Source organism: Rhodnius prolixus, unplaced genomic scaffold (assembly GCF_049639745.1).
Source record: "Rhodnius prolixus isolate KJV_2025 unplaced genomic scaffold, Rpr scaffold_5, whole genome shotgun sequence".
Taxonomy (NCBI): domain Eukaryota; kingdom Metazoa; phylum Arthropoda; class Insecta; order Hemiptera; family Reduviidae; genus Rhodnius; species Rhodnius prolixus.
Window position 1 is genome coordinate 29,502,709 of NW_027411624.1, and position 13,212 is coordinate 29,515,920.

General features: G+C 27.9%; 2 protein-coding genes across 3 annotated transcripts; one reads left to right on the forward strand and one right to left on the reverse strand.

Moving 5' to 3' along the window:
• Window positions 1-375: 375 nt before the first annotated feature.
• LOC141458856 (uncharacterized) lies at window positions 376-3,217 on the reverse strand. The gene is made up of 4 exons (XM_074137400.1): window positions 3,059-3,217; window positions 2,415-2,524; window positions 707-804; window positions 376-601 (listed from the first exon to the last, which is right to left on the reverse strand). Exons 1-4 carry the CDS (start codon window positions 3,141-3,143, stop codon window positions 490-492), a joined length of 405 nt encoding a protein of 134 aa, XP_073993501.1. The 5' UTR covers window positions 3,144-3,217; the 3' UTR covers window positions 376-489.
• LOC141458853 (acyl-CoA Delta-9 desaturase-like) lies at window positions 2,740-12,259 on the forward strand. Of its 2 annotated transcripts, none has more exons than XM_074137397.1 (6): window positions 2,740-2,867; window positions 9,495-9,705; window positions 9,981-10,111; window positions 10,187-10,392; window positions 10,938-11,123; window positions 11,387-12,259. In XM_074137397.1, the coding sequence occupies exons 2-6, from the start codon at window positions 9,504-9,506 to the stop codon at window positions 11,673-11,675; spliced, it is 1,014 nt and encodes a 337-aa protein (XP_073993498.1). In that variant the 5' UTR covers window positions 2,740-2,867; window positions 9,495-9,503; the 3' UTR covers window positions 11,676-12,259. The 2 variants fall into 2 exon arrangements, with proteins under 2 accessions (XP_073993498.1, XP_073993497.1); XM_074137396.1 differs by lacking the exon at window positions 2,740-2,867 and adding an exon at window positions 8,438-8,583.
• Window positions 12,260-13,212: the final 953 nt, after the last annotated feature.

The following is a 13,212-nucleotide window of genomic DNA, read 5'->3' on the forward strand; positions in this document are numbered from 1 at the left end:
GAAGCATTTGAGGAGATTGAAAATACGACAATGAAGTGAGTTTGATTTAATTATTATCTTATAACATTATAATTCTTCTTTCAACATAGATATTTGTCAACAAAATCCTATTTGAATTCGGTGCTTCAAATTTTTATTCCAACTAGGTTTTCGTAATAATGTCTTAAATAATTCTAGTATACACAGAAAGTTAATTTCAGGTGATGGCCAAATCGTTTTGATAGAATCCTTTTCAAAAAAGTTTCAAGAAAAAGCCTGAATGTTAGTTATCAAGTTAAAAAAAAATCTTTCAAATTATTTTTGAAAATTATTCTTAAACATAATACCTACTTATTTAAAACTCTGAAGTAACATATAATTGGAGAATTTAAAAAAAACAGTTCATTTTGGTGTATTTTTTTTTTTTGTTACATGATATAGTCAGTGCTTAAAATTGATCTAAACATGTTGCTGTAAAAAGAAGAACACTCAGTGTTATTTTAAGCATTGTTAGAACATCACTATCTCCACTATTGGAATGATCACCTCTTCGTTATTTAAAGTAGAATTAAATATAGGTGGACCAATAAATAGAATGCATTCAATATCATAGAGTTCAATTCTGGAAAAAAACAATTTTATTCTTAATTATTTTTTTAGAGTGACATCTGACGTTAGAAACATGTATATTATTATCATTATATTTTTTTTTATGTATTTTACTAACCCTTTTGAAGTATTTTGTTCTGCAGAAAACACTGTTGGCTCTTCTTGATAAATGCCTTCAGCTTCTTTCATATCGATGGACGCCAGTGTTTTGTCCAACTAGTGAAAGAAGAACGATATATATTCAAACAAAACAAAATTTCAATACATATTTAATCTATATTATCAAAAAATAAACAAAAAAAACAAAAACTGTTCCTCAATCTCCAGTAATCTTCCTTATCTCGACTGTAGTACTACCAACGTGATAAAATGAGAGTCTTGTCAGGCTTTCCAAAAAGATCTTAGAGTGCTTTGAATCCCGTCAAAACTAAATTTTCGTTCCATTCAATTTATTTAGAAATAGAAATAGAAAAGAAATTTATTATTCTGTGACAATTGTCCCCTAAGAATAAATACAGGAAACAAATAGAGGTCTTAACAGTTTGGCCTGTGATTAAACAGAAAATAAATAAATAAATAAATATTTACAAAAAAGTGAAAATAAAAATAACAGCAGAAATTAAGGAAATAAATTAAAACAATTAGAATTTCGGAGGAAGCTGAATAGAAAGTAGATAACTGAATAGACGGGATTTAAAGATAGATAGGGTAGGAGCATGGCGGACAGATGAAGGCAAGGAGTTTCAGAGAGAGGTAGCACGTATTAGGAAGGACTTGTCAAAGGATGAGGTACGGTGAGAGGGAATATAGAGATCAGATGAGCGAGATCTAGTGTTTCGGGAATGGATGGAGGATTTAAACTTAAGGAGTTGAAAAATATAGGAAGGCCTTTGAGACTGGATGACTTGAAAAAGGAAAGAAGCCAAAAAATATTGGCGGCGATAGACAGGAAAAAGCCTCTTTAACTCATCGCAGCAGTGCGAAATGCGAGAGTCTCTGGAAATGCTGAAAATAAATCTTATGAAGCAGTTCATGAGGCGCTTGACTTAGCTTCAATATCACCAGAAAGACTAAACAACCATAGTCGAAATGGGAGGATATAAGAGAGAAAACAAGGAGTTGCCGGGTCTTAATTGGAAAAAGGTGACGGGAACTATTAAACTGCTTAAGGATATGGATGAAACATTTATTTATTTTATTAACTGACATCTCACTCTCGTTTTAAACCAAGCGCTTGACCTGAGTGTTAATGTCGAAATGCAGTAGAAACTACCAGTTAGAAGGATTGTTTTTATTCTCCGTACATAGTTCAACTCTAGAATGCCGATTTAGCTTATGATTTAATAATGTTTTTACTATAAATTTCTTTATTAAGCTTTAAATAAAATCCAAGGCATAGACCGGGAATCGAACAGTAATACATCTTATCATATCATAATACACCTTAAGATGAGTTTTTACAGTAAATTTGTAATCTTCTTCTTCATTTGGGGTTACAGCCCTTGCAGGACCTTGGCCTCCTTTAGCAGAAAGTCCCAACCATCTTTGTCCGTGGCTTTCCCACTTTTATGACAGCCACAAGAGTCTGTTCTCTATAGAGTTGATACAATTCAATAAATTTCTCATTCTTCATTAAATATAATCCAAGGACAACATCGGGAAATGAACTCAGATGAATTGCCACTGCAATAAACCCTAGGTTTATTGCCTCAGACCGCTTGGTTAACATTTTACTTACCGAATAATATATTTATTTGTTGCGTTATTATTTTAAAGTGTTTGATCTATGTTAAACAATAAAAATTTTGTTTATTTAATTAAGGTACCTCATTGTTTACAGGAAAGCAAGAGTACTTGGCATGACAAACAAAATCTGGCATATTTTCTAATTTTATTCCATCTGGTCCAACATCAGGAACTGGAGTGCTGGAAGTATCTAAAAATTATAGCAAATTTTAACAACAAAATAAAAGAAATACATTATCAAATTTAATTTCTATTCTTGAACAATAAGAAGAAAATAATAACAAGAAAATGTAGAATAGAAAAATCTAAAATATTCAGACATTTAGTTCTTGGGAGATTAAAATAATTTTCTCATGACGTTTAGGAATTAACAGTAATTTTGAAAGTAATTTCATTTAAATTGTGCTTTAAGAATATTTTCTCACAGTAGGAACTTATATAAGCAGATCGCTAATAATTTGTTCTATTATGTGGTTGGATGAAGAACTTTTATTTCTGGTGTTCAGGATACAGCAAATAACAAGAGCTTATAAGTAAGTTAAGTCCAATTACAACCTTTATTTCTAAATAATTAGGGCATTACTACATATTCCGTATTATTCTAGTTCATAATGTGCTGTCTGCTATTTTTTTTTTTGCAACTCAAAAATTAATCATATAATGAATTTAACCAGCCTATAGAATAAAATATTACTTTCATCACTTATTCTTTAGTAAAACTTACCTTGAGATCTCACTTTTGAGCAATTTTGGCAAATATAAAAACCAAAAATTAATATGTAGACGTGTATTACTTTTAAATTTACCATTTTGAAGGAGTGTCCTAAACAATTTAATTTAATTTAATGTACAATTTATTTTATATTTGTCATAGAAACGGGTATTTTATATTTTCCTTTGAATGTTTAATTTTTTTTTGTCACTAGATAACCGTGGCAAACTCAAGTCTATTAGTTCGATGAATGTATGATTGCTAACAAAATTAATAATAATGATTTTAACTGTTATAAAATAATCGCAAACATTAATTTTTAACATAAAGGCCTAATATAATCTCTTCCAACATAAAGGCTTGTTAATAACTGTTATAAAATAATCGCAAACATTAATTTTTAACATAAAGGCCTAATATAATCTCTTCCAACATAAAGGCTTGTTAATCTCTGTTTACATTACAATTTCCCATTCTTATACAAAGAATTCCACTTTAATTTGGAATCTGAAACCGATCCGAATCTGGTACTAAAAGGTGTGACAGTTCCTTACACCTTTAAAGATAGTGGCCTCACGATCTCCTTCCCCCTTCATTAGTTCTTGCAAATATTTATTACAGTAATACTTTTCTTAGCTAAACATTCCTCTAAACACATCTGGAGTGTTCCAACAATTATAACTACAAGTTAATTACAAAAGTTCCAAAATAGATGTTTCTTCATGATGTAGATATCTTTAACAAAAACTTACAGTTTTAAATGTTAAGTATAAGGGTTGATTAAACGCCAAAAGGTACACAAATCAGCAAGCACCCAACATTTCATTAATTCTTCATTAATATTTAAGTAATTTTACTGCAATAATATTCATTAATATTTTTTAGAATTTATTAGATGTCACAGACCCTTATGCTGGCCATTTTCGTCTACAAAATATTTGTTCAAGTAGCACTGTAGATTGACTGTAATATCTAGTTATTTATAATAATCAAACTATTAAATACAGGTTAAAAAGAAAAACGTTATAAAAAATAAAAAAAAATTATGTGGCTAAAAAATTCAAAACTTTTTTTTATAAAAAAAAATGTAATATGTAATATAAAGTAAATAAGATATGTATATTTTTAGGACAGCTAATTATTCCAGTATTTTACTATAAGTAAAATTAGGGGGACTAAATTAAATTACAATTGAGAAATCAATAATTGTTGTTGAATAATCTACTTGATATAACTGTGTGATATTTATGCTCACGAATATTTCGGTAAGACGAATTCAAGACAGTAGCCTACTCTAACTTTGTCTTTTTCTACTTTAACATGCATGTTCATATGTGTGATTTATCATAATTATAACAAAAAAATATTATAAATGAAGTGGCCAGCATAAGGGTCTGTGACATCTAATAAATTCTAAAAAATATTAATGAATATTATTGCAGTAAAATTACTTAAATATTAATGAAGAATTAATGAAATGTTGGGTGCTTGCTGATTTGTGTACCTTTTGGCGTTTAATCAACCCTTATACTTAACATTTAAAACTGTAAGTTTTTGTTAAAGAGATTTTTGTACCTTTTGGATAGATTTTCCTTTTTGTCTATTTTACAAAGTTACATATCTGCTTTACAGATTTTTTTAAATTTGGAATAAGCAATTCTATCATTATAACCTGATAAGATGGTAAGTCGGAACCGTAACTACCACTAGAGAGATCTTTTTAAAGAATGATTATCGTTAAGGTCCCCCAAACCATCCTCAGTAACAACTTTTTTTGAAAAAGCGTTTTGAATAACATAGGAAGGTATTTGTGCGTAAATAGCAAAATTAAACTGCGATTTCATTACTTCCTTTTAAGAGGAGTAAGAAAAATAAACTGCGATTGAAGTACTTCTAGGCAAAGAGGCAAAGATTTTTTAATCGAACGACAATTCATTGATTTAAATCGGTTCACTCATTAATAATTTAAACGATTGCAGTACTTCCTCTTAGTAGGTGCAAGAGCATCAGCAATGTAGAGGAGCTTTAACCATTTATTCGAGCTGAATTATATCAAAATCGGACTAAGCGTTATAGAAATATTGGTAATAATAGTTTTAGAAAGGGCCTTATTTGGGTGGGGCAAACTCCCCTCCTTATGAGGCACGGTGTCGAGACTTTTAAAGTGTAAATCTGTACAAAATTTCGATTCGAATGACATTTCATTCATGAAAATCGGTTCACGTGTCGATAATTTGAAACGATTCCTATACTTCCCCTTAACAAGTGTAAGAGCTGATCACCGCTTTAATGTTACGTAGGGGAGCCCTAACCCTATCATCCTACCAAATTTTATCAAAATCGGGCCAAGATTTACAGAGTAATTAGTAATAATAATTTTGGAGGGGGCCTTACATAAAGGGGGCTAACTCCTCTCCCATTCGATGTACAGGGTCGAGACCCCCAAAAGGCACATCTACATAAAATTCCGAATCGAATGACACCTCATTCATGAAAATCGGTTCGCGCGTTTAGGCTGTACGTTGTTTACAAAAAAGGTAACAAGAACAACAACAACAACAACAACAACAACAAGAAGAAGAACAAGAACAAGAACATTTTTTGAAAAAGCCGTTTTTGCTCATTTTCGGCAACTTTTTTCTCGAAACCTATTAGATCTGGGTTGTTGCAAAAAAATTACAGCTATAAAGGAGGGTTTGCCCCATATTTTAAAGAAAATTTGGGAATTTTATCTTTAGTAGAAAAAGAGAAAAAAATTGTCAAAGTTGGGTGTTTTTCAACGTTACGCTTTTTCGTGCACTTTTTGACGATCAACCCTTATACAACTGTCCTACCGGACAGTTTTAATGTAATTAGTTTTTATTTTTGAAGTTAAGTTTAAGTTAGAGAAAGAACTTTTTCTATTTAGGCTATAAAAGCCATTTACATATTCTTTCAATTTAATATCAATTTCAGTTTAATATCTAGTCATTAAAATAGAGAAATTTAAAATTAAAATATAAAACGTTCAGAAGGATTTAAATAAATTTAGAAATAGTTAATTCTATAAACAAAAATCAATTAACTTTAAGTCACCATTATTTTAAATGATTAATACAACTTTGTCAAAACAGGAAGCCAACAAACAAACAAAAAAAAAAAAAAAAAAAAAAACTTTGTCAAAATGAAAATTTGATTAAAAATATTCTCAATTTCATTAAAAAGATAGAACACAGACTAATGCAAGTTTAATTAAGTAAAAATAGAATAGAAAAAGCAGAAAATAAAATTTAGCTATGAATAGAAATAGTTAATTCTATAAACAAAAATCAGTTAACTTTAAGTCACCATTATTTTAAATGATTAATACAACTTTGTCAAAATGAAAATTTGAATAAAAATATTCTCAATTTCATTAAAAAGATAGAACACAGACTACTGCAAGTTTAATTAAGTAAAAATAGAATAGAAAAAGCAGAAAATAAAATTTAGCTATGAATAGAAATAGTTAATTCTATAAACAAAAATCAATTAACTTTAAGTCACCATTATTTTAAATGATTAATACAACTTTGTCAAAATGAAAATTTGATTAAAAATATTCTCAATTTCATTAAAAAGATAGAACACAGACTACTGCAAGTTTAATTAAGTAAAAATAGAATAGAAAAAGCAGAAAATAAAATTTAGCTATGAATAGAAATAGTTAATTCTATAAACAAAAATCAGTTAACTTTAAGTCACCATTATTTTAAATGATTAATACAACTTTGTCAAAATGAAAATTTGAATAAAAATATTCTCAATTTCATTAAAAAGATAGAACACAGACAAGTTTAATTAAGTAAAAATAGAATAGAAAAAGCAGAAAATAAAATTTAGCTATGAATAGAAATAGTTAATTCTATAAACAAAAATCAATTAACTTTAAGTCACCATTATTTTAAATGATTAATACAACTTTGTCAAAACAGGAAGCCAACAAACAAACAAAAAAAAAAAAAAAAAAAAACTTTGTCAAAATGAAAATTTGATTAAAAATATTCTCAATTTCATTAAAAAGATAGAACACAGACTAATGCAAGTTTAATTAAGTAAAAATAGAATAGAAAAAGCAGAAAATAAAATTTAGCTATGAATAGAAATAGTTAATTCTATAAACAAAAATCAGTTAACTTTAAGTCACCATTATTTTAAATGATTAATACAACTTTGTCAAAATGAAAATTTGAATAAAAATATTCTCAATTTCATTAAAAAGATAGAACACAGACTACTGCAAGTTTAATTAAGTAAAAATAGAATAGAAAAAGCAGAAAATAAAATTTAGCTATGAATAGAAATAGTTAATTCTATAAACAAAAATCAATTAACTTTAAGTCACCATTATTTTAAATGATTAATACAACTTTGTCAAAATGAAAATTTGATTAAAAATATTCTCAATTTCATTAAAAAGATAGAACACAGACTACTGCAAGTTTAATTAAGTAAAAATAGAATAGAAAAAGCAGAAAATAAAATTTAGCTATGAATAGAAATAGTTAATTCTATAAACAAAAATCAGTTAACTTTAAGTCACCATTATTTTAAATGATTAATACAACTTTGTCAAAATGAAAATTTGAATAAAAATATTCTCAATTTCATTAAAAAGATAGAACACAGACAAGTTTAATTAAGTAAAAATAGAATAGAAAAAGCAGAAAATAAAATTTAGCTATGAATAGAAATAGTTAATTCTATAAACAAAAATCAATTAACTTTAAGTCACCATTATTTTAAATGATTAATACAACTTTGTCAAAATGAAAATTTGATTAAAAATATTCTCAATTTCATTAAAAAGATAGAACACAGACTACTGCACCAAATATTTTGGTGAGTTTTTAGCGTCTGACGACGAGAGTCGTAATGAATGATAGAATGGAGAGTGTTACCACTGGATTTCTAATTTGAGTTTGTTATAAAGATTCTGTTAAGTATATATAAGATAAGTATAAAGGTGATACTTTTTTCATCCGCACTTCATCCAAACCAAACCAAAAACCACAATTTGGCTTTCTAAAGAAAAAGAAAAGATGGGTTTGCTCTCGTCCGTAATATCATTTAAATTGTTTTGATTATCACACATTAAAAATTCTGAGCAACAAAAGACCTTAAAATAATTAGAATTATTTCTAACATTTGCTGGGCAAGATGAATTCAAATGTAATCGTGAAACTGTGTAAGAATATCAATTATTTTTATATTTTTATTGAGGAAAATAATTACTCATGTTGAATAACAATTACCCTCATTTTGATGTTAGTAAATAATAACAATAATAATAAGTGGGATCGCTGACTAAACAAAGATATCATGAATTCAAGAGAGAAATATAAAAAAAAAAAAAAAATGGAAGAAAAAATTATGCAACCCGAATGAAGTAATTTTTTTTAAATTTTTTATTGTCTATTCCTCAGTCATCGGTTAGTCTACTTTGAATGTATTTAATAAAATTAATGTAGGTACTTTATTTTTCAACAAGAATAATGAATGTTAAGGAAAATATTTTGGTGAGTTTTTAGTTTTTTTGTTTGGTTTTTTAAGTTTTTAATCTGTTCACAACAAAACTCATTGAATGAAATCGTTATAAATAATTAACCACCTTAATTAAACAGAGTGATTTATGCAAAACGCATAGTTAATTTGAATAAATCTCAATTAAGAAAATTTGTTTTGTCCCTAATTTCAATAATTTTCATCTTTTTTTATTGAAAAAAAATATATATATATAATTTGTTTAGTTGGCGAGTGCAAAATTGAATTCTTTTTAAAAAGCTCATAAATATGTAAAATGGAAGACTGAAGCTTGAAAAGTTTTAAAACAAGCAGTTTTTGCAGGAATCAAACAATTTAGCAATAAAAAATATTAGTGGTTTATAATTTCTCTTTCTTACTTCCGTAGAAAGATCATATCTCTGTCTGATTTTTGGTGTACCGAGAAGGTGATTTTGAGATTTGTATCTTTTCTCTTCAACGGTTGAATGTACAAAACTATTACTTAAAACCAAGCAAAAACACAGGAGTGAATGGTTTTAGCTAAAATTCCTCAACCGTAATTTAAGTTTCTCTCCAAGACGGCTCTCAGGTTTCCTTCTAACTTGATGTAATAATTAAATTACCTACTAATTAAATACTAAAATTTTATGTTTCTTTTTAAGAAGGCAATAAAATCAGTATTTAACTTTCTCTGAAAGTATCCAGTTTTAATTTTTTTTTTTTTTTTTTTTTAAAAAAAAGCAGGTAAAAGAGAAGTAAGGATAAATGTAGGAATTAATTTTTTATTTTAATATTTCTTTTTTATTTTTTACAAACGCTCTGTACACGAAATATTACCTACCAATCACTCTGCTTTTATCAACTTATCACTCATGAGAATACTTTAAATATTTAAATCTAATACTGTTATTCTAATTTATTTCAGCCAATAATTATGACTCTATCAAAAGTAATATTGGCTAGTTCAATATCTATACAAGAAGAAGATGTACAGTGCAAAGAAATTATAACGAAAAAAAGAAAAAATAAACTATTATGGAGAAGAATAATAAGTCTATTTGTTTTACACGCAGCCTCTGTAGCAAGTATAGTTTATTTTATATTGAATGGAGTTCATCTGCTCACATTTATTTGGGGTAAGTAAGAAATTATTTGTTAGAACTGTAATCATTATATGTCAAATTTTAAAATTTGTGTTTTAATGGGAATGCATGACCTAACTTAAACTTAACTTCAAAAATAAAAACTAATTACATATCTACATCATGAAGAAACATCTATTTTGGAACTTTTGTAATTAACTTGTAGTTATAATTGTTGGAACACTCCAGATGTGTTTAGAGGAATGTTTAGCTAAGAAAAGTATTACTGTAATAAATATTTGCAAGAACTAATGAAGGGGGCATTTTAGGAGTAATTGTAGCCACAATAGGAGGTCTCGGAGTTACTGCTGGTGCTCATCGTCTCTGGACTCATAGGTCTTATAAAGCAAAACCACAACTTGAAATATTACTTCTACTTTTCTTCAGCATTGCTGGCCAAGTATGTATACTTTATTAATCTTTCGTTATTCCAAATAATTTCAAGTTGTTTTTAATAGTATTTGCTTACTTATAGAATACTGTTTACCAGTGGGTATTGGACCATCGTGTGCATCATAAATACAGTGATACTGATGCCGATCCACATAACTCTAAACGAGGATTTTTCTTTTCCCATTGCGGTTGGTTAATGATGAAAAAAGGTCCAGAAGTTATTGAGAAAGGAAAACAAATTGACATGTCTGATATAAAAAATAATCCATATATAACGTGGCACAATAAGTAATTTTATTTTTATTTAGATTGAAGTTTTATTGCACTTTAGAAACGTTATTAGCTAATTCAAGGAGAGGGCTACAAACCGAAAACCTCTGAAAACGAATCTATTATTTCTCCTTTAGAAGTACTAGAATTTTAATGTTTTAGAATTGATAGAAAGTATGTTAGTAGACTGAATGAAGTTGTGTTTACAAAAAATGGAGGACGTGGGCAAGAGCATTTGTCCTTTATAATCATTTTAAAAGAAGTAAAACTCCAAATCTATCAATAAGCAGACACAAGTTTAGATTGAAGGAAAAGCGTACTAAAAATACGGAGGAATATTTTGAAATAAATAAAGGATAACAAACGCACAGATATAGTTTTCAACCTGATAAATTATAATTCAATTTGATTCGTTGAGCATAGCTGCTTAACGTATATGTTCATAACTTTTACCCCCTAGAAAAACGTAAAGGAAATTTAACTAGAAACTAAAGAAAAACCCAATCACTTGTAAGAAAATTTTGTTTTAAACCTTTGTGAAAATTTTTTTTTTATTATTTCAGATATTTTTTTCCGCTGCAAGTATTGCTGTGCTTTGTAATGCCAGTCTTAGTTCCAATATATTTTTGGAATGAAAATTTGCTAGTCTCATTTTTTGCGCTGGATGTCGTGAGATATACTTTCGCATTGAACAGCACATGGTCTGTTAACAGCATTGCACATATTTGGGGCACTAAACCGTATGACAAGTAAGTTCAGTTCAGCTTCATATAATTTAACATCTTAAAGTCAAAATGCTTACTTAGATCTTTGAAGGTTCCACAAATTTCTTTCTATTATATAAATAGGAATATTAAAAAATTACAAGGTCAATAAAATTGTGCGAACAATTTTGGTAACTAGTATTTTCAACAGAAAAATTTATCCCAAAGTTTTGAATTATAGAATATTATTGAATTCTCTTCAATCATTAAATCTCCTCTTTGATGATTATTGAGCATTTTTTTTTCAGGAGGATTTGCCCTGTGGACAATTTACCTGTTGCAGTATTTACATTAGGGGAAGGATGGCATAATTACCACCATGTCTTCCCATGGGATTACAAGACTGGCGAATATGGTCACTATAAAAGCAATGTCTCTACAATGTTTATTGATTTAATGGCTAAAATTGGATGGGCTTATGATTTAAAACAACCATCTAAAGAATTAATTAAAAATATTATTGCAAAACATGGCGATCTAAAAGGTGTCCCAGAACAAACTGAAAGTAATTATAAATCAAATGGCTGTCATAATTAGAAACATTAGTTAATTTCGAAATGTTTTTATTTTATGTTTTAAAATTATATGTCAGCGATTATTTAATTTCAATAAATGAATATCTTTACCTGACTATAATTAGTAAGCTGTATATACTTTAAGAGTGTGATTTATAAAATGTAGTTATTATTAATCAAGAAAAATTTTTTACTAAATTGAATTAGAAATTTTGTGAACTATCTTCTAGGATATTCATACATTTCAGTAATTCTAAAAATTCTTTAGCTCTGTTCTTCAATTATATATTTTAGGTTTTGTTCAGTATTTAATTTTATTTAATAGAAAATCACTGTGATTATTAATAATAGGTTTTTAGTTTTTTAGCATTTTTGTGTTACTTAAGACAATTTTTCTCAGTAAATTCTATTTAATAAATTTACAAGGAAAAAGTGAATGTAAATTTACAATAATAATAACAACGCATAAGTTTGACCCCTCTTTAAAATATATCCTAAAGTATTTTGCTTTAATATGTTAATTATGTAAAACAAAAAACTCTTAAGTGTTTCTAATTAATAAATTGTAAATATTTTATACCATAATAAATATATTTTTAATTAATATTAATTTTTTCAATATTACAAATTGAAACATTAATTTTGTTCCTTGTAAAGTATGCCATGGCCATCTTTCAGGAAAAATATGTTTGAATGGATTATTATAATGAGTTACATTGAAGTATGATCGAATGAAATCAGAGAACATTTCCTGGATTTATCAGGGACCTGTTTAGTACCCGAAATATTCTCAATCATTTCCCTGCATTTCCCCAAAACTGTGGGAGTCTTGAAAATTATTCACTTTACTTGATAGAAGCCCAATCGTGTTTTATGAATCTAGAGTATGCTCTTACTACATTTTTTTTTATTTTGACAGTTATCATATGAACACTAGAAAGAAAAAGTATTTGCGATGTCTGTGGATTTTCAGAAGGGGTTTGAAATTCCGTTCTTGCAAGAGCTATTGTGGATTAAATTAAGATCCTGAGAGTATCTTTAAAATTTTAAAAAAATTTTAATATAGCTCGTGCTCAAATGCTTCAATGTGGGGTTTAAGTGACAGATTGAATGAACAGATCTCCATCACCCAAATATATTCTTAATGATGAGTCCCTGAGTCTGATTTTATTTAAAGCCCTTGCGGATGTAGAAAACTATTTGAGAAGTTCAATTTTTTTGGAGTAACAATTAACAGTGACATCAACTTAGAAGTTGATGTTACTGTATGCTGACGATATTGTGATCTTGGCGGATTCTGGTGATGCTCTTTTAACAATAAATTAAGGCATGTTCAAAATAATTTAAAAAAAAATGCCACCAAATGTAACGAAATAGGAAATCTACCCGATCTATACAGGGTATTCTGCATAAGACTACGGTAACTTCGGGAGGCGATTCTGGGCATCATTTGCAACAAAAAATTCCATATAAACTATGGCTCGATTCGGCTCCATTTTATAGATATTTTTAATTTTATGTTTTTTCAAAGTGTTACTACTTTTTAGCAAAAAGTTGTC

Coding starts and splice junctions, on each gene's coding strand:
- LOC141458853 (XM_074137396.1), top strand. CDS start 8,560: ATGAATGTTAAGGAAAATATTTTG. Junction 8,584..9,494: donor ATGTTAAGGAAAATATTTTG/GTGAGTTTTTAG, acceptor AATTTATTTCAG/CCAATAATTATGACTCTATC. Junction 10,112..10,186: donor TCTTCAGCATTGCTGGCCAA/GTATGTATACTT, acceptor GCTTACTTATAG/AATACTGTTTACCAGTGGGT.
- LOC141458856 (XM_074137400.1), bottom strand. CDS start 3,143: ATGGTAAATTTAAAAGTAATACACGTCTACATATTAATTTTTGGTTTT. Junction 2,525..3,058: donor CTCAAAAGTGAGATCTCAAG/GTAAGTTTTACT, acceptor TATAATTTTTAG/ATACTTCCAGCACTCCAGTT. Junction 805..2,414: donor GCTTTCCTGTAAACAATGAG/GTACCTTAATTA, acceptor TTCTTTCACTAG/TTGGACAAAACACTGGCGTC.